Raw genomic sequence first — 23,667 nt, 5'->3', positions numbered from 1 at the left:
GCTCCTTACCAGGAGCTCCTGCCCAGCCTGGGCACCACACCCCTCCCCAGCGGCCCCTGCACTTGGGTCTCACTCATGATGGAACCCAGCTTCCCCTCCAACGGGGGTTGGGGGAGGAGGGGGGGAAGGTCGTTGGGTGGAAGATAGATGGCCGAGAGCAAGGCAGAGGAAAGATGGAAAAGCAGTGGGTTGTGGGGAGAGGATATCAGAAGGCCGTCTCCTGCTTGACGCTACCCAGGGGAACAAGGGCTGCCTCTTTCTGGGTGGTTCAGCCACCTCACTCCCCACCCCCGCCCCCACCCCCGCTCCTACACTCATACCAGGAGGCAGAAACTCCAAGCACCAGGGCTTCTCCTCTGTGAGGGCCCTAACCTCAGAGGCAGGGTGGAGGCCCCAGGGTTTGCTCCCCAGCCCAGGGCTTCAGAGCCTGGAGGTGGAGGGGGCTCCCCGCTCCCCACCTTGGAGCAGTGAATGCCAGGGGCGCAGTCACTGCCAAAGCCTCCCCCAGGTAGCTTGGCCTCCTTCCAAGGAGGCCAAGGGCACAGATGGAGCTGCACCTGCTCGGCAGCCCAGCAATCTGGAGAGAAAAGCAAGAAGCCCCTGCCTGCTTCTGCGGCAGAGACCCAGACAGGGCTCCCCAGCCCAGGGCCAGGCTGGTCAGCAGCCCCACTCCCCACTGCTCTTGCTCCTCAGAACGCATGTCACCCCCAGGGTCCCAGGGTCCTCCCTCCCCTCCTTCCCTCTCCCCACTCCTTTACACAGGCGGGCCTGTGAGAGGCAGCAGGGCTTGAGAAGAGCGATATGATCCTAACCAGGTAACTGCCAACAGGGGAGACCAGAGAGACCAGAGCAGGAAGGAATGGCTTCTGGCTGGGGCGGGGGCGGGGGTGGGGGGGGGTGGGTTGTGCCTGGCCTTCCTCACCTGGGGGTCGGCAGGGAATAGCCCGGCCCAGGAGAGCTCCACAACAGACAGTGAACACATTGGCACATGTGATTCAAGATGGGAGATGCCAGTGAAGGCAGTGACCATGTCTAACGGGCGGTGAGAGGGAACAGCTGTGCGAAGGCCCTGCCGAAGCAGGAGTGTGCCTGGCAGGTTTGGGGACCAGTAAAGAAAATGAGTGAATGAATCCACTCTGCTGCCCTACTCGTGGTCGGCAAACTGCGGCTTGTGAGCCACATGCGGCTCTTTGGCCCCTTGAGTGTGGCTCTTCCTAAGCCTTAGGAGTACCCTAATTAAGTTAATAACAATGTACCTACCTATATAGTTTAAGTTTAAAAAATTTGGCTCTCAAAAGAAATTTCAATCGTTGTACTGTTGATATTTGGCTCTGTGGACTAATGAGTTTGCCGACCACGGCCCTAGCCCAACTTCACCGACCGCTGCCTTTTCAGAAGGTCTTGGTTCCACCGTCTGACCCTGGGAGCAAGCATCCCAGAATAGCCGCGGACCCCGACCCTCCAGAGCCTGCCATCTGCCTCCCAAGTGCTGTCATGGCCCGCCCCCCAGTCCCAACCTAGGTGCACGCAGTCCTGTCACTCAGCCCCTGGTCACCCCACCCCCACTGAACCCCCCTACCCCGACCCAATCCCTGCAATGCTGTCTCTCAGCGCCAGACCTTGCCCACACAGTGCTGTCACTCATTCTTGACCCAGCTCTCTAGCCCAGCAAAGGGCTGTCACTCAGCCCAGGCCCCGCCCTGCACATGTGCTGTCACTCAGCCCAAGTCCCCTCCCCATACTCAGTCCTGGCCGGCCCCCCACCCCACCCAGCACACAGGCTGTCACTCACTTGGCCCCGCCCCAGCCCTGCCCGCACACTTGCGCTGTCACTCAGGCCCAGACCCCGCCCCCGCCCCGCCCCAACACACGTGCTGTCACTCACTAGATCCCCAGCCTGCACACTTGTGCTGTCATTCAGCACCAGGCCCCGCCCCGCCCACGTGCAGTCACTCACTCTGCCCCTCCGCCACGCACTTGTGCTGTCACTTAGTGGTTCTGTCTGAGCAGGAGGCGCAGCTCTGCCCGCGGGCGGACACTCGGCCGGCCTGACGCCCCATGGACACCGTGCTCCTCTTCGCCCTCGGGCTGCTGGCCCAGGTAAGACCCTGCCTCCCTGCACTGCCCGACAGTCTTAGAGCAGGGCGCCGGGTCACCCCGGGACTGCTGGCCCTGGCTGCCTTTGCGGGCCTGTGAGCTGAGGGTCCTGGGTGAGGCTCTGCTGCCCGGGTCGCTGTAGGCCCCGGGAGTGAGGGGGTCCAGATGCCAGAGTAACTGCCTCCCCCTGGACGAGGAGCCAAGCTGGGGCACTGCCAGAAGGCCACCTAGCAGGCGGCCCCTCCCTTTGAGTGTGCCCCTGGGCCTGGGGTAGTCAGTCTTGTGGTGGAGGGCAGAGAGAGGGCGGAGCAGCAGGAGCACCCCAGCTGGAGGAGCTGGGAGGCCAGATTTTTGTCGGGACCCTGCTGAGGTTTGGGGGAAGTCTGAGCCCCTCTCCATGAGCCCTGCCAGCAGGAACAGCTGCAGCTCCACCCTCCAGGAACTCACTCTGCCTCGGAAGTACCCTGTGCCCAGGGAAGCCAGGCCCCAGCACAAAGCCCACGACCCTGCACATCCCTGCTGGTCCTCCATGGGAGCAGGCTAGGCAGAAGGAAGCACAGACTGCCCCCTTCCTCCCCACCATGGGCGCCCCTGAGTAGGGCCACATCTCCTCATGCCCTGGCTGTTGGGCCGGCGCTAGGCTGTGCCTGAGAAGGGAGCGTGACCTCAATGGCCTCCTGCCTTCAGAGACTGGGCTGAGCCAGGTCACAGGCCAAAGGCCAGGGGCCAGGGCCGGGCAGTGGTAGAATTATGGTTGCTGTTACAGTTCCAGGCCCATTAGGCAGCATGGGATGCTGATGAGAGGTGGGCTTCCCAGCACCCACCTCAGGGGCTTCCTGCGGTCCCCTAATTCCCACAGACTCGCGATCCCGGCTGGCCAGCTCAGATTTCAGCCCTGGCAGCTGACCAGGTGCCTGCCAGACCCACCCTCCACAGCAGCTGGCCCCTCAGGGCACCAGGCTCCAACCACCTCCTCCCCTGCCTTTAGGCCCTCCCACTCCCCCCCCCACCCCCCACAGTGTCCCTATGCCTAGGCCTCAGCTGTGATCACCTAAGCCCAGCAAGGCCTCTGCCCTTGTAGCCCTCGGCTGGGAGACCACCCCCTGTGGGGCCCAGATGCCTCAACACCTTCCATGCTCCCTCCCACTGGACCTAGGAACAGCATTTCTGCCCCAGCACCTCACCGGATGTCATAGCATCATATCATCGCAGGCACATTCCTGCAGACCTGCTCCTCTGGGTCTGGGGGTGTCCACCTTCCACCCTGCCGGAGGGGAGGGGAGTAGAAACCTCTCAGATTCCTTGCCCCTCCCCCAAGGGCACTACAGAATGCCTCTCCCCAGACAGCTGGGATTCAGGTGGGGGTGAGGGGCCCCGCCAGTGGGGGCCTGGCTGCTCAAGTTCCTGCACACAGCGGCTTAAATTAGTTCCATTGTCAGGGGAAGGAGGGGACCAGCCCACCCTTCCCCTGCACAGCTCAGCTTTCGGACTTTAGTCCTCTCCTGTCCAGCCACACGGGTTCGGTGGCTGCCCTTGGACACTCTTTCCTCCACCTCCATGAGCCCCCAAGGCAGGTCGGCCTCAGGCCCTGCAGGGCTATCTGGGGTGGGCCCCTGGGTGGGGGTGAGGGTCCTGGAGACCAGGCTGGGCAGATCCTTTGCCTTGGCTGAGGCATGCCCCTCCTCTGCCTGGGTCCCCTAAAAATCTCAACCAGGGGCTTCGCGTGTGTATTTTCAGAACCGACGTTTGTCACCCCATCCTCTGCCCACAGCGGCTCCAGTAGCTGAGCTTACCCTGGGAGTGGCAGAGGGACTGGGGTAGCAGCAATGATTCAGGACAGGTCCATGCCCTGCGGGGAGGCACCCTGAGCCTGTGTCTGGCCAGTGAGCCACATGGTTTCTGGAAGAAAGAGGCTCCCCCACGCTGCTGGGGGCTTTGCAAAGTGTGAAGACGCCCCAGGGGCAAAGGGGGAAAGTGCCTCGAACAAGATGGCACCCACAGCAGATGCTCACCCTTCCAGTGCAGGGTAGGGTGGCAGCTGGGGAGTGGCCCTCCAAGGGGGGCTGGGTGCTGGATGGCACAGTGGCAGTTTGTCACAGCAGCGGGAACAGGCAGAGGAAACGGCTGCTTTTCCCACGGCCCTTTGCCTGACCATCTCATTCCTTCCCTAAAGCCTGCAGCAGCTGGAGGGGAGCTCAGGGGTGCTCGGGGCCAGACCGACAGCTGGGCCCATTCCTGGCATGCCTGATGCTTGCCAGGCCATCCAGGAATGGGGTGGCCTGGATTCCAGCCTGGGGTTAGGGGCTCAGGCTTGTGGGGAGTCCAGAGCAGGGATTCTTAACCTCCATGGCACCCGGCCTCCCCCACAACCCAGGCTCCCCCAGGAGCCTACAGGCCTCCTGCCTGGTTCTTTGAATCTGAGAAACCCAGGGCCTGGGGCCTAGGCAGTGTTGGAGGGATGTCCCTGAACCCAGAGACCCTCCCCAAGCTGCTGCTGCATCCATGTTTTATCAGGTTTGCCCAACTGCACCAGGAGGGGGTGGAATAGAAAATGTTTGCTCCCTTTTATCCAACCAAGACATACAGCTGTGGACAGGACTCGGGGGCTGGACCCCAGTCAGCAAATATCCTGCCCAAGCCCAGGTCCCCTGCTCCCATTCACCAGGGGCCACCGGAAGCCCCAGTGCCAGGAGGGGAAGGGGGCGGGTGTCTCCTCACTTTCCACCCAGCCTTTGCCTAGGGTGGTGAGCACCCAGCCACATGCCCAGCTTTCTTCCCAGGCTCCGGAGAGAGGAGCCTTGCTTATAATTCCTAGTTTTGAACCCGCCTGGGCTGATGGAGAGAAGCAGAACCCTTGGGGCTGCCCCAGGCCTGCAGGCAGGACAGACACTGGCAAAGGGCAAGAGGCCTCTGGCGGGCACTGTCTCTCATCGCTTCTGAGCGGAATTGATGTTGGCAGTGATCTCCTCACCCAGCGCTCACCACAGGCTCCGGGTCACCCCACACACACAGACCCTGAGATGCGGAGGGACTTGCCTGTGGGGCTGACGCCACCTCAGGGCTGTGTGACCCTGAGTCCCACCTTCCAGCTCAGCGCTGCCCAGTTCCCCTGTGTTTCCAAGAATCACATGGGCTTCGTGACTACTGGGTGTCCTAATTCAGTAGGTCTGGGGGATCCTCATGGCATCCCTATCTACACACACACACACACACACACACACACACACACACACACACACTCGCACTGTGACTTGATTAGTCGGCTTTTGGACCCCTGGCCTGTGCTACGTGCCTCTGCCCCACAGTGTGGCCTGTGTTGTCTGACCAGGGAGGAGTCGAATCACCAATCCTGTGGGATGGGAACTTCCCTGAAGCCAGAGAACCATCAGGGCAGGAGGTGGCCAGCTGCTCACAGGCCCAGTGCCCTGGCGGGGTCTGGGTTGGGCGGCACCATTCTGGCCCCTGCGGGAGTGTTTGTGAGGCGCTCACCATGCAGCCTGGTCATAGCAAGGGCTCTGCACGGTGGGAGCTTCATTACCTGGCAGCCCTGGAGTTGGGTGCCAGTGCTGGGGTGGACCCCAGTGAGGGGCAATGGCCTTGGTGTCTCTAGGCATCCAGAGTGTTCTCTCGGATTCTTGGTTAAAGGCAGGTCAAGGGTGAACATGGGGTGTCATTGGGCTTGGCACGGGAGACAGCAAGATGGGTGGCATGTGTGAGCACGTCAACAGCGTTGCCTGTGTCTGGGGGCCTGTGTGAGCTGGCTTTGTCCGTGTGGCTTTGTCCCACGGTCCCCCAGCCAGCACACCGATTGGGAGGGGGTGTGGGAGGACAAAGGACACACTGAGAATGCTCCTGCGCCCGGAAGTCAGCGCAGCCACCCCCACCGCAGCCTCTGGTCTGGTGAGGGGCCCGTGCCAGGGTTCTGTGGCTTCTCCTGACCTCATGAACTTGAGCCCAGACAGACTAGGACCCAGGATTCCCAGGCTCTGCCTCCTCCGCACTGGCCTCACACCCAGCTGGTGGGCATCCTGGAGTGTCAAAGAGGCCCTGGCAGGAAGGGGGCAGACAGAGGCTGTGGTGGGCTGCGGGGTAGGGGCGTCCCAGATGTGGCCACAGCTAGACGGGGCTGAGTGTGTCCCCCAGGGTCCTGCTAAGAGCCTGCGGAAAGGAGCGCCTGTGGACTGTGCCCAGCCCCGGTCCCACCCCCACCCCGTGCTGAAGGCAGGGCAGGGAGGGCGCCAGGTGAACACTGGGCTCCTTTCAGAGCCTGCTCCTGAGCGAGGTTCCCTGTGGCTCCCAGCTCTGCTGTGCTCTGGCCTCGAGCAAATGGGGACTCAGCCTCTGGGGAGCTGTGAAATGAGGTGATCACCGCCATTCCTAGGGACTGTGAGGCTGAGAGAGGGTCTGGGGAGGAGGGAGGGAAAGAAAGGAAAGGGACAAGGGGGGTTCGAGCTTGGTGCTCCCCTCAGATGCTCAGAAAACATACGCTGTCCCCATTAGCACAGTGACGCAGGCAGGCAGGTCTCCACGTGGTGGGAAACCACGCCAACCTGGAAGTGGCTTGTGCTTGGGTGGTTCTGGCAAGCAGCCCCAGGAGGCTCAGAGGCCAGCGCTGCCATCTGTCCGGCTGCAGGGAGCTCAGAGCCTGGCCAGCCGCCCGGTTCCTTCTGCAAACCGGGTTTCTGCTGCCTGGACTCCAGGCTCCGAAGGGGACCGGCTGCGGGCAGTTTCGATGAGGCAGAGGGAGGAGGACTCCAAAACTGAGGCGGCGGCCTAGGGCAGTGATGGCGAGCCTATGACACACGAACTCATTTTTTTGGTTGATTTTTCTTTGTTAAATGGCATTTAAATATATAAAATAAATATCAAAAATATAAGTCTTTGTTTTACTATGGTTACAAATATCAAAAAATGTCTATATGTGACACGGCACCAGAGTTAAGTTAGGGTTTTTCAAAATGCTGACACCCCGAGCTCAAAAGGTTTGCCATCACTGGCCTAGGGCCACCGGAGAGGCTGGCTTTAGTTTGGATGTTACTGCCATTCTGTCAGCAAAGTGCCTGAGGACCCACTGTGCCCGGCCCTGGGCTGGGGGGGAACAAGCCCTGAGCAGAAGCCGGGGAGGGGGAGGCATGCAATGAGGATTGAAGACAAGAGGATTACACAGCCCAGCAGCCTTCTGCCCCTGTCCCGCCCCTAAGCACCCCCCACTCACCAAACACTGACCCTACTCCCCTGAGGCCACCAGCCCACCCCCTCACATGCTGTCCCTCCACAGACTGCATGCCTGGGAGGAAGAGAAAGCGAAGTCAGCAGGATCAAGCAGCAGGTGGGGGGACTTGCGGGGCTTGGAGGGGCTGTGGGAGCCACCTGGTCTGCCTCGACTAGAAGAGAGCCCCCCTCAGAAGGGCCAGGGAGCCTAGAGACCCTGGATGGGGGCAGACATCTCCCAGGCCTGTGGTGGGGGTAGGGGGTCCAGGCACCTGCTGGGGCCCAGCTGGGTTTGGCTGCAGGAGAATGTAAGAAATGCACCCTCCCATGGCCTGGCCTATCCAAGAGCTGCTCCAGCAGCAGCCTCACCCACAATGTGGGGAGCATGAGGGGTCCCCAGCACTTCCACTCAGGAGTCCATACTCAAGCCAGCCAGCACCGGGCCAAGGATCCGGTGTAGAGACCTCATATGTAAGCCAGGGCGGTTCTGAGGAATGCGGTGTGTGGGGCTGCTGCCAGCTCTGCCCTTGACTCATAGGATGGGACTCTCTCTTGAGCCTCAGTTTCCCCATCTGAGCGGTAGGGTGGGGCTCTCTGTGACAGACAGCGGGCAGTGGGTCTGAGGAGCATTTGGGCCCCTCCCAATGCTGGCCCACCTGGTTTTGATCCCAGAGTTCAACAGGTGGTGACTGCCTAACCATGGGGCAGGACCTGGGACCCTGTCTGCATGCCCCCCACCCCGGGGCAGAGTGGGGGGAGCACGGCTACCACGTGTGCCTCAACCCCCTCTGCTGCCCCCGAGACTGGACACTGGGACTTGAGTGGCAGCATGGCACACAGGGCATCCCAGTCCTCTGGAAATGTGGATTAGGAGGGAGGCGCGTGTCCGAGGGTCCCCAGGTACCAGGGACTAAGGGGTGAAAATGGCACCTGGTTCCACAGGCCTGGAGAAAGCCAGCCCAGAATGGCGGGGCGCTCTGGCCCTCAGCCGGCCCTTCCTGTCGCTGGGCCTCTTCTGACAAAAGCCTTAGTCAGGTCGACCTCAACCAATCCTCAAGGATCCAAACTGTGAGGGGGCCTGGGACGGCCATGTGGCACCTCCCATTGCCCCCAGCCTGCAGCCAGGAGCCCCCACACCTCCTCCTCGGGCAGATCCACCATGTGGAGGGCGCAGGAGTGCCCCTGGCACCTGGTCTCTTGCCTACCCTCCACCCCCTGATCCACATTCTTCACAACAAGGGGCCTTCCAGCTGGGCCAGCTGTTGCCATTACTCATCACTTGCCTCCCTCCCAGCCCTCCTCTCCCAGCCCCAGGTCTCCCCCTCCCCGTATACCACGCCTCCCCGGTCCTGGTGCCCCTGGGCCACGCTGGGGGGAGGTGCCTGGCCCTCAGGAAGATGCGGTGGGGGTACAGCATGGTCAGCCCCTCGGTCATCTGAGGCCTGTGATAACTCCCGGTCCGGAGGTTCCCAGGCTCCCAGGAGAGGGCTAGAGACAGACGCTGAGCTTTGGGGCCCCGGGCTTGGGGGTGTGGCTGCTGGGGCTCCCAGGGTCCTGAGCTCAGGGTTTTGATGTGGGGCAAGGTGCTCCTTGCCTTCCAGGGAGGGGAGTTCACTTGCCCACCGCCACCACCGGTGGGAGAGTAGCTCTCAGCCTGCTCCCCGGGCTCCCTGGGGTACGAGCTGGTGACAGCTGTGTGTGTCTTTGTTGCAGGGCCTGGACCTCTCATTGGGGGTTCCCGGGCTGAGGGGGCCCGGCACCCTGTTCCCCTGGCACCGGGCGCCCTCGTCTGGCCGCGTGCGCAGAGCCTGGGTCATCCCCCCCATCAGTGTGTCCGAGAACTACAAGCGCCTCCCCTACCCACTGGTGCAGGTGAGGGGAGGGGCGAGAGTGGGCAGAGCAGGGGTGGTTGTCCCCAGTGGGTCCCCGAAGCAGTGTGCTTTAGGCTGGGAATGCCACAGGCTGAGCTGCCCACCCCAGCGGGGGGCAGGGGCCGAGGCTGAGGAGTGGGGGGGGAACCCCACCCGGGGGTACCTCCCCCAGCCCATGTCCTGCCCTGGCAGATCAAGTCTGACAAGCAGCAGCTGGGCAGCGTCATCTACAGCATCCAGGGGCCTGGTGTGGACGAGGAGCCCCGGGGCGTGTTCTCCATTGACAAGTTCACAGGGAAGGTGTTCCTGAACGCCCTGCTGGACCGGGAGAAGACGGACCGCTTCCGGGTGCGCACCTTAGGCCAGATCACTTCTCCAGCAAGATTGGCGCCCTTAACTGGCGGCCAGGGGCGGGAATTGGGGACGAGTCCCATTTAACAGAGGAGCAACCTGAGGCCCCGTGGAGGAGGGGCTTGGTCCTTCCGGGCCGGCAGCCTGCAGCAAGGAAGCACCTCCCATACTGGTGCCGCCCTCGTCACCCACAGCCAGCTCTCCCACACCCGCTCCATTTGGTGGAAGAATCCCACAGTTTTGTCAAATCCCACTGGCAGGTGCCTCTTGACACACAGGGGTGGCGTCCAGGGGAAGGCACCACAGACCCTTGGAAGGGTTGAGGCTGTGAGATCTGAGAGAAAGGCAGTGGGGAGGGAGACAGGAGCCACGTAAGCAAGAAGGTGGGGAGGGGAGCCCGGCCCTCCTCTGAGTCCCTGCAGAGTGACCTGCCCGGCCCATCCTGGTTTGTCGTTCGGAACCTGCCTGGGGAGGGGCCTCTGCCTGTGCCTCATGTGCCGTGAATCTTCCTTCAGACTGTTCCTCCCACGGAAGCTAGTAGAGTGATGTCTTTCCCTGGGAGTTACGTCATGGCCATGCTCCGAGAGGATAAAAGGTGGTTTCATTAAAAATTTCATGCGCACAGGGGAATTAAAATAATCCCCAGGAGGAGCCAAACTGTATAGAAAAAGGGAGAGAGACCAGGACTGCTAGTGAGAGCATTGCTTCCGGCCCACTTGAAACATGCTAGCCCCTGGGCTGGGAGCTTCCTGGTGGCCAAGGCAAGAGGGGAGGCAGGGGTCACCCTGGCTGCTAGGACAGAGCAGTGGCCTCTTCAGGGGAAGATCCGTTTGCTGCACAGCATATGCCCCACCCCTGGGCCGTTTCTCATTTGTTTAAGTTGGTGTTTCCAGCAGAACAAAGTCTGCACGTGCTGTCCCTTCTGCGTGGCCCTTGTGGGAGCCACGGAAATGTGGGGCTCACAGTCCGGTCCTTGCTCTCTGTTGACTAGCTCAGGGCCTTTGCTCTGGACCTGGGAGGATCCACCCTGGAGGAGCCCACAGACCTGGAGATTGTGGTTGTGGATCAGAACGACAACAGGCCTGTCTTCCGGCAGGAGGTGTTCACCGGGCACGTGCTGGAGGGTGCTGTGCCAGGTGCGATGGGAGCCGGGTCACCTGCGGGGGTGGGGGTGGGGAGGGGCTGCCGTGGAGGGGCTCTGGATAGGTCAGAAGCCCAGGATTTCCCTTTAGCAGGAATGTCAGAGGTCCTAAAAGATTCTAAAAATAAGTAAACAGTTTCCAGTACTGATGGAATTTCCTCAAGTCACTTCCTATTTCAATATTCATTTCAAACCCCCAAGTCTTCCAAAATGCATTGAGAGGATTCATGGATGGCAAAACTCTGGCTGCTGCTGCTTCTTTTAAATTGAGGTGAAATTCACATAACATAAAATTAACTATTTTAAAATGAACTTCGGTGGCATTGAGCACATTCACAAGGTTGCGCAACCAGCACCTTATCTAGTTCCAGAACATTGTCGTCCGCCAAAAGGAACCCCATGCCCACGAAGCAGTCATGCCCTCTCATTGCTTCTTAATTCTACATTCTGGTCACAAACAAACTCAACCCTCCGTCCTCTCTGAGTCTTTACAGGACGGACCTGCTTGTCTGAGTCTGTTCCAGGGCAGGCAGATTCCATTCCAGACAGATTCCCTCCTTCTTCCCACCCTGCTCTCAGGGACTTGGTCAGAGCCCAGGCAAGTCGTGCTTCAGATGGACCATGGGGAGGATGGAGGTCAGACCTAAATTTCACCAAAAACCCCTCCTGACCCCTGCATAGCCCCCACCCCTTCCGGAGATTTGGTGGCTTGTTTGCCCCAGAGCCCAAGTCCGGCCCCGGCCACTGCCTCTCTCTGCAGGTGGGGCTGAGGACAGCGCCTGCTTGGCGTGCGGGCACACCCTCTGACTCCCAGGCCGCTGGGGCTCAGGGCCAGCACTCATGGGTGTCTTGCTCACATGCCCTCGTCCTTCCCAGGCACCTATGTGACCAGAGCCGAGGCCACGGATGCTGACGACCCAGAAACAGACAACGCGGCCCTGCGGTACTCCATCCTGGAGCAGGGCAGCCCCCAGCTCTTCAGCATCGATGAGCACACGGGGGAGATACGCACGGTGCAAGTGGGCCTGGACCGCGAGGTGAGGCGCCACCGCGCTGCTTTGAAAGCTGGGAGCAGGGAAGCCAGCGTCCTGTTTGCCCAATCTTTTCCCACCCTGTTGGTGCTTTGGGATGCACGGGGCAGCTCATTTCGAGTTGGGCCCTCTGACCCAGTGCCGCTCAGCCAGACTTGCCCTCCCCTGCAGGTGAAGGAGGCCCCCAGTTGCTGCAAATGCTCATGGTGGCTCCCAGCTCTGGGCACAGACTCGGCTTGGGGTGCACCTGCCTCCTGGGTGGTTGTAGGGTTAGGTCGAGAGAGGGTGTGAACGGCCCTCAGTACAGCGCCTGGCCCTGGCACGTCCTCAGTGTTTTTTCTGCCAAAAATACCCATTGCCTACTCGGCAGTCGGGCTTGTCACCTCTTGGGCCCCACAGTGACCGCTCACGCTCCGGAGTGAGGGCCACCCTCTGACAGGACCACTGCTGCCTCTCACTGCCGGGCTTCTGTGCAGCGTCCGCACCTCCAGGAAGCCCTTCTTGGTTTCTCCACAGCCACCTGTGTGGCTCTGTCGGGTCACTTGCTGTGTTAGGTGGTCCTCATCCATCTCTCTCTTCTCTCTCTCCTCTCTCTCTCTCTCTCTCTCTCTCTCTCTCTCTCTCTCTCTCCCTCCTATGGCAGGGACCCAGCTCACAGTGCCCTCAGCACCCAGCACGCAGCAGGTGCTCTGTAAATGCTTCTCTGGCTGGTAGCTGACCTCCTGCCCACTCCAGGGCTGGGCAGAGTCTAGGGTTCACAGCGCTGCCATTGGACCCCGAGAGGCCAGGCAGCACATCCTGCCCTAGAGCTTGGGAGCAGGCAGGGTACCTGGAGCCACTTGGGGCCTCTGCCACCCACAGGGCTCTCTTGTGTCAACTGAGCCCACAGGTGGCCCACTCTTACCTGGTCCTGGGTCTGCTCAGTCTCCCGACCCCACGCTGTCATCCCCAGGTGGTCGCCGTGTACAACCTGACCCTGCAGGTGGCGGACATGTCTGGAGATGGCCTGACCAGCACTGCCTCAGCCATCATCACTCTTGAGGATGTCAATGACAACGCCCCCGGCTTCACCAGGGAGGAGGTGCCATCCTTGTCCCCACACCACCAGCCCCTGCGCAGGCTGCCCTCCCCTCCCCTCCCCAGGCCCAGTGGGGACCAGGGCTTCGTGGCGGGTTGAGGCTGGGTGCTTTGGAGCAGGAGTCCTGCACAGGTAGCACAGAGACTGAATTGGGGGCAACAGAGACGGTGCTTGTGATCAGTGAACCGTCAGGAGTCAGGAGGGGGTCCTGGGAGAAGCAGCCCAGACATCCCTCTGTGTCCCCCAAACCCATGAGCAGTTGAGCCCACAGAGAGGGGCCTCTGGAGGGGGTGGGGTAGTGACTCTGGAGGCAAACCACCTGGGAGAGCTCCAGTGGGTGGGCAGCACTCAGCTGGGAGGCGGGAGGGAGGGAGGCCCCACCCCTGACAACCTGGCAGGTAACTGGAGTGGCTCCCACAGTTCTTCATGGAGGCCACCGAGGCCATGAGTGGAGTCGATGTGGGGCGGCTGGAGGTGGAGGACAGGGACCTGCCAGGCTCCCCCAACTGGGCAGCCAGGTTCACCATCCTGGAGGGCGACCCCGATGGGCATTTTGCTATCCGCACAGACCCCAAGACCAATGAAGGCGTGCTGTCTGTGGTGAAGGTGAGCGGTGCAAACTCCCCCAGCACAAGCATCCCATACAGGGTGCCTCTCCTCGCACCCTGGGACCCTGTTTGGGCCCCCTGTGCATCCTCAGGAGAGAGCAGAGGGAGGGATGGAGCCAAAAGGATGGAAATGCTGGGAGTGCAGGCTCAGGTCACGCTGACCACAGGGCCTGTGCGTGGTTTACGGCGTGCTGCCATGCTGCATAAGAATCGTGTGTGAATACAGACTGTACCTGTGAACCTGGGAAACAGCAGGAAACACGTGTGCACACACACGTGTGTATATTCACACACGTAAAGATATAGATATATTTAGATATTGATATCTGAAGAGATTTATTGCAAGAAATTGGCTCCCGCCATTGTGGGGCTGGCTGGGCAAGTCTGAAGTTTGCAGGGTAAGCTGGCAGCTCAGAGCTGGGCTGCAGTCCTGAGGCGGAATTCTTCTTCCTCAGAAATCTGTTTTGCCCTTAAAGACTTTCAACAGTGGGTGAGGTTCAGGATATCCAGATGGTTCAGGATAATCTTCTTAAGCCAAATGATTGTAGAAGTTACTTTAACCACATCTACCAGATATCTCCTGTCAATACCCAGATGAGTGTTTGCTTGAGTCGCTGGGAGGACTGCCCAGCCAAATAACACAGAACTGATCACACAACACCCAACAAATTCATTTTGAGTGACGAGTACTTATTTGATCACTTTAACATTATTTCTGTGCCTTCTTTCATCCTGCATAAGTTTTCTTTTTCCAAGGCTGAAAAGGAGAAGGAGAGCGGGGGCTCTGAGGACAGATCTGGGGCAGCAGCACCACGGGGAGGCGTTCTCCCGGCCGCACCTGCCTCCGGGTGCCCGACCATGAGGGGCCCGGAGTCCTGAGCAGGCTGTCAGCTCTGCTTCCTCCCCACAGCCCCTGGACTATGAGAGTTGTGACCAGTACGACCTCAGAGTGGAGGTGCAGAACGAGGTCCCACTGCAGGCGGCTGCGCCCAGGGCGGAGCGGGATCAGGCCAGAGTCAGCGTGCAGGTGCGGGATGTCAACGAGGCGCCTGTGTTCCAGGAGAATCCACTGAGGACCAGCCTGGCAGAGGGGGCGGCCCCAGGAACCCCTGTGGCCACCTTCTCTGCCCGGGACCCCGACACACAGCAGCTGCAGAGGCTCAGGTGCCTCCCGGGGACCCTCGGGGTGAAGCAGAGGGAGCTCATAGCCCATTCCTCCATTTCCCTGCCAGGGCCAGAAGCACAGCTGAGGGTACCCCAGCCCTGTGCCCTGAGGGTTCCCAATAGTCCAGGAGGTCTCGGGTCCCATGTGTGCACATATTGGTGTGACCTTGTTCTATAGGGCAGGACTATACTGACACGGCCACCGTCTATTCTGACCAGCCTTAGCATAGACGGTGTCTAGCCCTGTCCATTCTGGCAAGCAGCACTCCCATGGGACTGCCCCTTGGACTTCACCCCAACCCCGGCCCTGTGTATCTGTGTCTGTCTCCACGGTGTCCACGGTTGAATCCTATCGATGTGATGTTGTGTCACTCAGTCGCCACAGGGCCCTGGTCAGCGCACCTGCCTTCCTGAGCCTCAGTCTCCTCATCTGTGAATTGGGATAGAAAACACCAGCTTAGGGCCTCAAAGGCTAGGGTGTGTGTGTGTGTGTGCACAGTGTGGGGGATGTATGTGTGTCGTTATGTAACCACACCTTGAGGGGGTCCCATGTAGCTCAGGGCCACCCTGTTCCTGTTTTCCCTCCTTGGCTGACAGTTACTCCAAGGATTATGACCCTGAGGACTGGCTGCAAGTGGATGGAGCCACAGGCTGGGTCCAGACCCAGAGTGTGCTCAGCCCGGCGTCCCCCTTCCTCAAGGATGGCTGGTACAGGGCCATCATCCTGGCCTACGACGATGGTGAGCACTGAGTGCAGGCCTGGGCTCCATGGCTCTCTGACCTAGGCTGGGAGTCCCTGCTGCTGGCCCAAAGGCTGGGAGCCAGGCCCTCAACTGAGCCGACGATAGGGTGGGCAGTGGCTCTGGCAGGGCAAGGAGCCCACAGGCCTCTTCCGTCTGCAGCTTCCCCGCCCTGCACGGCCACCGGAACCCTGTCCATTGAGATCCTGGAAGTCAATGACCACGCCCCCGAGCTGTCCCCCTCATCTGGAAGCCTGTGCAGTGAGCCAGACCAAGGCTCTGGCCTTCTCCTGGGTGCCACGGACGAGGACCTGCCCCCCCACGGGGCCCCCTTCCACTTCCAGCTGAGCCCCAGAGTCCCAGAGCTGGCCCGGAACTGGAGCCTCAGCCGGATTAACAGTGAGCTCTGCCCCCCGCCCGGGGGAGGGTGTCCAGATCTGGGACCTGGGGGGCACTCAAAACGTGGTCCTGCTGGTCCCACCTCAGTGCTCCTTCAGGTGGGGCAGGGATTGGTTATCACGTTCAGTGGGCAGATGGGAAACAGGCCCAGCGTCTCATGATCCCCACGGGGCACGGAGGGCCCTGCTGAGCTCAGGTGCCCTCCACAGTGAGCCATGCACGCCTGCGGCTGCGGCACCAGGTCCAGGAGGGGCTGCACCGCCTCAGCCTGCTGCTCCAGGACTCAGGGCAGCCACCTCAGCATCGCGAGCAGCTCCTTAATGTGACCGTGTGCCACTGTGGCCAGGATGGCGTCTGCCTGCAGGGGGCCGCTGCGCTGAGGGCAAAGGGCACAGGCCTCAGCCTGGGCGCCCTGGGCATTGTGCTGGCCAGTGTCATCCTGCTGTTCTGTGAGTGCCCATGCCCTGAGACCCCTGCCCTCAGTCCCACCCCCCCCCCCACGCCTCCTTCTCCTGGGGCCAACCTCACCCTTGTCTGCCTGCCCAGTGCTCGCCCTGCCGGTGGCCCTCCTCTCACGGTTCCGACAGCAGCCATGGGACAAGGGGCTTCTACCGGGGCTGCAGGATGACCTCCGGGACAACATCCTCAACTATGATGAGCAGGGGGGCGGGGAGGAAGACCAGGTAAGGGCAGGGGTGGGGTGGGTGGGGTGGGTGACAGGGCGGCTCAGAATGTTAAGCTGTGGCCCTGGGCCAGCACCCAGGCTCCAAGGGTAGGGGCCTCCCAGAACCTCTCCCCAAACCCCCAAACCTATTGCTCTCAGAAAGGTGCCTGGGATGGAAACCCCACCCTGTCATGGACCCAAGCTCAAGTCCACGCACTTTGTCCGCAGGATGCCTACGACATCAGCCAACTGCGCCACCCGGCAGAGCTGGCAGCCCTGAGTGCCCCTCTGGGACGGCCGCTGCTGCGCCGCGACACCCCGTTCAGCTGGGTGCGCCCCCCACCATCCCGCGTGCTGCCCACCAGCCCCGCTGACATGGCAGACTTCATCAACGATGTAGGTCCCCCAGGGGTGGAGAGGGCAGGGGGCACACACACACACCACACACCACACACAAGTACATCCATGTACCCCGTACATGCACAGCCGCAGGGAGTGGGCTCACTCCCGGGGACCCCGGCCGAGCTCCCAGGAAGCTCCTGAGGACCTGAGAACTGAATGAGGCTTGTGGAACAGAGGGTCACAGCCACTTAAGCCCCGGGGAAGTGGAGGCCGTGACACCCTGCACAAGATCGCGGTAGACCCAGTGGAGTTGGGGCTGGTTGTAGGCTGCACTGGCCACAAGCGCTGGCAGAGGAGACGTAATGAGCCCTGCAGGTAGAAGTGCAGCTGGCAGCTAAACCCAGGCGTCCATAGTCGCTCCTCTGGACAGAGCATCACTGACTTCTTAAGGTCAACACAGGAGATGACCAGAACCTGGGAATCCCATTGAGTGGGTGACAGGGGGAGCAGGAAGGTACTTCTCAGTAGTGTGCCAGGTGTCACACCTGCCTGCACACGTAGTGCCCTGGCTCATAGAATGCCCTTGACAGCTGCCTGGCAAGGGGCAGGCCCAGGTTCAGGTATGCAACCTGCAGAAGCCAATGTGTATATTAACAGGTGGAGGCAACAGACCACAGCCAAACCTTTAAGAGGCAGAACCAACTGTTCTCCAGATGGGGTGTTAGGAAGCCTCAGGCAGGACAGTCTTCAGGGAGGGCTGGGCCCAAGGAAGGAATCAGAGGGAACCTTCTTTTTTCAAATCTGAATCCTGGGACTGGGGCTCCCAATGGTGCCCGTACACTCAGGGCTGCTCCTCAAACCCCGGTAACCCTTAGACCTCCTCTGCCCCTTCCTGATGCCATACCTTGGTGGCCTCACCCTGCACTGCAGCTGGGGTGCATGTGCCTGAACTCCTGGGGCCTCTCTGTAGGGCTTGGAAGCTGCGGACAGTGACCTCAGCGTCCCGCCCTACGACACTGCTCTCATCTATGACTACGAAGGAGATGGGTCCATGGCAGGGACACTGAGCTCCATCCTCTCCAGCCTGGGTGACGAGGACCAAGACTACAGCTGCCTCCAGGACTGGGGCCCTCGGTTTGCCCGGCTGGCCGACTTGTACGGCCCTCCCTGAGGGCCGGATGCAGTGGCCACTCAGGACAGGGCAGAGCTTTCTCATGGGGACCTGTACCCACCCTGCTGAGGGCACAGCAATTGGACACAGAGGGTAGACATCCTCACCAGGATGGACAGCCTGACCACAGAGTTCTGACTGCATGTGTCAGCAGCTGGCCATGTAGTGTGAAGGACTGGCTGACCTGTGCAGAGATGCCGCAGGGCACCTGGTCCCACACGCCAGGTGCTTTGGGCAGCCTGCTTCTCCCGGGGAAGACAGAGTCCCAGGGCCAGAACCCGGAGCCTGGAGTGGAGCTGTGGGAAGGAGGTGCCTCTCCCACCCTGAGAGCCCAACAAGCACTGCTCTGAGTCACCTGTGAGGGGGGCAGCCACCCTCATTCCCAGCTCCGACACCCCCATGCAGATTTCATCTTTGTATGAAAGGAAGCAGCTCTCCGGCAAATGTGAATTAAAAGTGTGGTCTTTCCGGTACAGGGTCTGCACAATGACCTGCAGTGCCTCACTCCACCCCAGTCACGCCAGGGCTGCAGTGGGGACTGGCCTCCCAAGGGGAGCGGTGGGAGGGGCTGCAGGCACCCTGGCTTGGGCAAGCCTGGAGTGGGGACCCCCTCAGCCCAGGATGCAGCCCGAAGGAAGAACCAGTGAGGATGCCAAGTTCCATGGACGCCTTTATCCTTCACAAGTGGTGGTTGGGGTGAGGAGGTCAGGGCCCCCAGGAACAAGGGGCCCAACCGAGGACTCCCCCTTCACACTGAGCCCACAGCTCCTCCCTGAGACCCCTCTGCCCACACTGACATGTGGCCAACTGAGGGGAGGTGTGTCTGTCCAGCCAGAATCACCCTTCCTGGACCAGCTGTGTCTGGGCCCAGCAATGCGAGGGTGGCAGCAGGGGCAGGTAGTCCTGGCGGGGATGGACCCGAAGGAGCGGTGATCGGCGCAGGCGGTCAGCATCCTGCAGTGACTGGGGCAGCGCACGCCCACGGCTCTCAGGCAGCAGCAGGACACACACCAGGGCGAGGATGGCGAAAGAGGCGAAAACCACGTGGAGCAGGAAGAAGCCCCGCCGGCCGTGCATGTCAGTGATGGGCGCGGCCGCCTGGCCCAGGAACCCAGCACCCAGCACAAGGCCCAGCCCTGCCGCCCTGCAGGAGAGGGTACAGTGTGGGCAGCCTGGGCAGGCGGCCATCCGCCATTCCTGACCTTTCTGTGCCAGTATCCTCCATGTCACCCAGGAAAAGACCATCTGAACTCCAGATGTGACTGAATGGAGAAGTCTTGGGTATACGCTGGGGAGGGAGCAGTGTGGGGTGTCCAACCCCAAGAGGACACAGTGTGTCCTGGCTGGGCAGCCCAGAGCTCACCTGATCACTGTGGGGAAGATCTCGGCTGCAAAGAGGCTGCTGAGGGTGGACACGGCCTGGGCGGCCAGCAGCCCCAGGACAGAGAGGGACAGCACAGTCCAGGCCGGCAGGTCTGGGGATGAAGAGAGGGTCCCATGCTGCCCAGGCCCGGCGGAGCCAGGCTCCCCCCTCGTCCATGTCTCAAGGGGTCCTGCTGGGCCTGCCCTCCCCAACCATTCACCCCTGCACCTGCACTCTGGGTTTGGCATCCGGTGTTGCAGGCTGCCCCCGTCCACACCAGACCCTTAAATTTAGCCCCTTCATGTATATCCTTGTAGCCCCTTAACTCTTTAGGCCTCAGTTTCCCTGGGTGCACAGTGGGAAGATGAACAAGGTAAAAAGACAGTAGCCTCATCCCAACACACGTGCTCCTCTCTTATGACCCCAGGAGAGGGCTGATCCCAGGACCCTCCCCGGTCCATCGGGCTGACCTCAGCCAAACAGGATGACACTGTTCGCCTACAGGGCTCTGCACTCACACTGGACCCCTGAGAGAATCAGCAGGGATGCCAGGCCCATGACCAAAGTGCCCAACAGCAGGACCAGGCGGCGCCCCCAGCGATCCACTGTCAGGAGCAGGAAGACAATGGCCACCACCTCTAGGCCAGCCCCCAGGAAGTAGGGTCCGTAGAAGGCCAGCTCATGAGCAGCCAGTCTTCGGAAAAAGCTGGCTCTCATGCCCCCACTGACCAACCTGGGAGAGAGGGCAAAGCTATGGATTCAGCCAGAGCTCAGGACTCTGGAGACTGAACCCCCAAAAGGGGTGGTGGGGCACAGACCCTCTCAGCCCACCCACACCCTCCTCTCCTCACGAACTGAAGCCCAGGATGAGTCCGTTTCTCCAGGTGACGCGCGTGTGCAGTAGCTCTAGGACCCAGTGGCGCTGGGGCTGGGGGTTCCCTGCAGACAGCACATCGAGCTCTATGGATATGAGAGAACATGAGAGGGTGTGTCTGTGGGGGTCCTCCTCCAGTACCCAGGCCTCCCTTCTCCTGGCTCCCCCTGGTGCCTTACCCGTAGCCAGGGAGCTCTCCTCCTCGGAGCTGCTCTCAGGGTCCACGCCGCTGGCTTCCGCAAAGTGCCACAAGATCTTCCTGGCTTGGGCCAGCTGCCCCGTGGCCAGCAGCCAGCAGGGAGACTCGGGGAACAGGGCTGGGAACCTGCAGGGGTCGGGTGAGGATGCCTCAGGTCCTCCGCACAGGGATAACAAGGGCCAATGCCCTTCCTCCCTGGAACCAGGGTCAGGACATCAAGTGGCTTTCTGTGTCCCTATCCCACACCCACATGCCTGGTGCCGCACAGAGGTGTGGAGGGAAGTGACAGGTGGCCACCATGGAGGCTGCTGACCTGTCTCCTGCCATACTTACCCCCAAAAGAGCAGCAGGAGCCCTGTTGCCAGGGCACTCAGCCCCTGCAGAAGATGCCAGTCCTGTGCGAGCAGGGCCAGACCAGGCGACAGCAGAGTGCCCGCCACCGAGAAGAGGCCGGCCCCCATGGAGAACATCAGGCGGTGTGGGGGGTCACACAGCTCCAGGCCTGAGCAGGTAGAGATGGCCTGAGGCCGAGTCCTCTAGAGAGGGCAGCTCTTCCCCGGGCTGTGGGCACCAACTGTTGACCTGCCCAGGAGTGGACATCTGAGCCAACTCCCTGCCCACTCCAGCACCTGAGCCAGCTGCAAACAGCAGAGTCACACAGCAAACAGTGCCCTTCCATCTTCTCAAGAAGAGCCCTCAACAAGAGTACAGGAAATCCCCCCTGTGGCTGACGTCCTCCGCTAGTGGGGTTGGAGGCCTAGCCTGAGTGGGTGCCCCTCTCCAGTCGCCCACAGTACTCACGCGTCACGTAGAGGGCCAGAGAGGCCCCTGCCAAGGACCCCCCATGAAGCAGCCGCAGGGCCAGCAGGGCAGGAAAGCTGGCAGCTAGAGCCTCACCAGCCCCCAGGCCTGTGGCCAGCACCAGGGAGGACACAAACACAACTCTGCGGCCAAACCTGGTGGGCAGTGGGGGACACACATGGACGCCAGTCAGGACAGCTCAGGGGTTTAGCTGGACCCTGAGGGGCTCAAGGGGAGGGGCAGCACCTCACCGGTCACAGCCCATGCCCAGGATGATACAGCCCAACAGCCAGCCCAGGAGGTGGCTCGTCTGCTCCAGTGGCACCTTCCAGCCGTTCTCACACACGAGGTTCCACTGCAGGGGACACCCGTCACTGTCAGCCAGCCAGGACCCCCACCGTGCGGAAGTCCCCAGAATATCAGGCTGGAAGGGGCCCTTAGACATCCTGCTCCAACCCTCCCTTGATAGAAGGGGAAATTGGGGCACAGAGAGGGCAAGGGACCTGCTCGAGGTCACACAGTGTGGGTCCTGACTCTGGTAGGTGTCACATGGAATTAGAAGAATGTTTGGGCTGAGCCCCCAGGGGGTGATGACCTGTGGTCCCCAGAGGACCCACATGGAGCCCCAAGTCTGGTTTCTGTTTTTCTGGGTGGAGTTTCACTCACCTCTTTCCAGCCCTCACTCTCCCCGAGCCTGGACCTCAGCTGACCTTAGTTTCTACCTGCTGGGCCCTGGGCCTCCAGGGCCTTACCCTCACTTCTCCCCTGCCCTGCTCACTTCAAGAGCAGCTCCCGGAACAGCCTGCAGAGCTGTGCTCACCTGCTTTTCCTGTCAAGGGCACTTGACCTCAGTTTTGCACCTCCCCACCTTCCCACTAAGGTCCTGTGCCTTTTGTACAAGCTTAACATACTGTCTGGAGTCACAGTGTGTCCGAGTTTTCATTTTAAAATCCAGCTGACCAATCGATATACCAACAGGAAGCAGGTATGTGGTGGAACAGAATGGGCGGGAGAAGAGAAGCCCTGCTGGCTGGAGGGCCAAAGACAGGACTGGCAGGGATGTGGCAACCTCGCCCCAGTTTCCACACTGGGCCGATCCTCCCAGGGATGGGGGTGCAGCTGTGGGGCTGAGGCTGCCAAAGGGTCAGAAGGTACTAGCTGCCCCTCCCCATGTCTTCTCACCCAGACCCCTGAGTTGCCCCCTCGGGCGCCCCTACTTCTAGGTCTGCCTTTCCCAAACTGAACTGACTATTGTTCCCTTGATTCAAAGCCTTCTGTTTTGGAAACCCAGTCTTGACATAGCCCAAAGCTACAGGTTGCTCAAAATGTTCCTGGCACTGAAGTGAACTCCTGGTGCCACATACCTGGTCATACCTTCAGCTTAACTCCTCCTCTTCCTCCCCCAGGCTGCCTGCCCACCTCGGCAGGCCTTGGGCCGTGGACTTTACCTGGCACCCTGATCACTCGGCCATCAGCTGCACCATCAGAGAGGGGGACAGCACGCCCCAATGAGAGCCTCAGTAGACCAAGGGCAGCCATGGGAATGAAGGAGGGGAGACAAAGAAAAGGGGTAGCAGAGGAAGGGGATAGAAGGAAGTGGGAGAAAGAAGGGTAAAAGAGAAGAGGGACAGAAAGGGGGAGGAAAGGGGGGTAACAGAAAAAAATGGGAGACAGGAGGGGAAGAGAGCAAGAGAGAGAAAGGAGGGGGAATAGCAGGGGGAGAGAGAAAGGGGGAGAAAGGAGGGGGAACAGAGGAGAGGGGGCAGAGGAAGGAGAACAGAGAAATGGGGGAAGAGGGGCAGGGGGTACAGAACAAGAGGGTTACAAGGGGGAACAAAGGGGTTACGAAGGAGCGGAGCAGAGTTTGGGTGGCAGGGTGCAGAAGAGCAGTCCTCTCGCACCTGGGTGACCGGGCTGCGCAGAAGGCCGGCGGCGGGCAGCGCGTAGTGCCAACCTCGCGTGCAGGACCGCGTGCCGTTGGGGCGGGCGCGGGGCGAGGGCTCGGGGTAGCGCAGGAGCAGGCAGGGGCTCCGGGCGCGCGCGGGGCCCAGGCGAGGCACGCTGGCGTCCAGCAGCGCGGGCCCGCTCAGGGTGCGCAGCGCTGGGGGCAGCAGCGCGGGGTCCGGCTGGCAGTGGTGCGCGGGCAGCGCGGTGAGCAGAGGCTCCGAGCCCAGCGCCAGCCCCAGAGCCACGCACGGCAGCCACGAAGCTGTGGCCAGTAGGCGCCGCGCCCGGCCGAAGCCTCCCGCCGCGCGCAACACCCGCACCTCCGGCTCCATCGACGCCTCTGCGCCCGGGCGAAGGTGGTGAGGGAGGAACCTGCCGGCCAGGGCCTTGCTGCTGGCGGGGCCTAATGGGCGGGGTCGGCAGGTGGGCCTGGGGGCGGGGCTCTCAGGGCGGGGGCCGAGGGGCGGGGTCATAAGGGGGCGGGGCCGAGGGGCGGACAGGACCCTCGTGCGTGGCCTGGGAGGGGCGGGGACTGGGGCGGGGCAGAGAGGTTCAGCCAGAGGGCGGAGTTGGACGGGCCGCGGACAGCACGGCCAGGGAGGGTCTCCGAGCCTG

General features: G+C 61.4%; 2 protein-coding genes across 3 annotated transcripts; one reads left to right on the top strand and one right to left on the bottom strand.

Annotated features, from left to right (window-relative positions):
• The first annotated feature begins 1,988 nt into the window (after window positions 1–1,988).
• Window positions 1,989–18,424, top strand: CDH15 (cadherin 15). Its single transcript, XM_036346615.1, has 14 exons — window positions 1,989–2,100; window positions 9,022–9,180; window positions 9,372–9,527; window positions 10,522–10,666; window positions 11,548–11,708; window positions 12,655–12,783; window positions 13,201–13,386; window positions 14,299–14,552; window positions 15,150–15,292; window positions 15,455–15,691; window positions 15,901–16,140; window positions 16,238–16,374; window positions 16,584–16,751; window positions 17,668–18,424. Exons 1-14 carry the CDS (start codon window positions 2,059–2,061, stop codon window positions 17,866–17,868), a joined length of 2,358 nt encoding a protein of 785 aa, XP_036202508.1. The 5' UTR covers window positions 1,989–2,058; the 3' UTR covers window positions 17,869–18,424.
• Window positions 18,425–18,525: 101 nt separating this feature from the next.
• SLC22A31 (solute carrier family 22 member 31) lies at window positions 18,526–23,448 on the bottom strand. Of its 2 annotated transcripts, none has more exons than XM_036346617.1 (9): window positions 23,007–23,448; window positions 21,357–21,460; window positions 21,106–21,260; window positions 20,638–20,806; window positions 20,285–20,430; window positions 20,083–20,191; window positions 19,750–19,964; window positions 19,232–19,343; window positions 18,526–19,012 (listed from the first exon to the last, which is right to left on the bottom strand). In XM_036346617.1, exons 1-9 carry the CDS (start codon window positions 23,382–23,384, stop codon window positions 18,706–18,708), a joined length of 1,695 nt encoding a protein of 564 aa, XP_036202510.1. In that variant the 5' UTR covers window positions 23,385–23,448; the 3' UTR covers window positions 18,526–18,705. The 2 variants fall into 2 exon arrangements, with proteins under 2 accessions (XP_036202510.1, XP_036202511.1); XM_036346618.1 differs by lacking the exon at window positions 23,007–23,448 and adding an exon at window positions 22,470–22,678.
• Window positions 23,449–23,667: the final 219 nt, after the last annotated feature.

This window comes from Myotis myotis, unplaced genomic scaffold (assembly GCF_014108235.1).
Source record: "Myotis myotis isolate mMyoMyo1 unplaced genomic scaffold, mMyoMyo1.p scaffold_m19_p_19, whole genome shotgun sequence".
Classification (NCBI taxonomy): domain Eukaryota; kingdom Metazoa; phylum Chordata; class Mammalia; order Chiroptera; family Vespertilionidae; genus Myotis; species Myotis myotis.
This window is presented reverse-complemented; position numbering and strand designations above follow the sequence as displayed.

Coding starts and splice junctions, on each gene's coding strand:
- SLC22A31 (XM_036346617.1), bottom strand. CDS start 23,384: ATGGAGCCGGAGGTGCGGGTGTTGCGCGCGGCGGGAGGCTTCGGCCGG. Junction 21,261..21,356: donor CTGGGCATGGGCTGTGACCG/GTGAGGTGCTGC, acceptor ACTGCCCACCAG/GTTTGGCCGCAGAGTTGTGT. Junction 19,965..20,082: donor CTCATCCTGGGCTTCAGTTC/GTGAGGAGAGGA, acceptor CCTCTCTCCCAG/GTTGGTCAGTGGGGGCATGA.
- CDH15 (XM_036346615.1), top strand. CDS start 2,059: ATGGACACCGTGCTCCTCTTCGCCCTCGGGCTGCTGGCCCAG. Junction 15,293..15,454: donor CATCCTGGCCTACGACGATG/GTGAGCACTGAG, acceptor TTCCGTCTGCAG/CTTCCCCGCCCTGCACGGCC. Junction 16,752..17,667: donor TGGCAGACTTCATCAACGAT/GTAGGTCCCCCA, acceptor GCCTCTCTGTAG/GGCTTGGAAGCTGCGGACAG.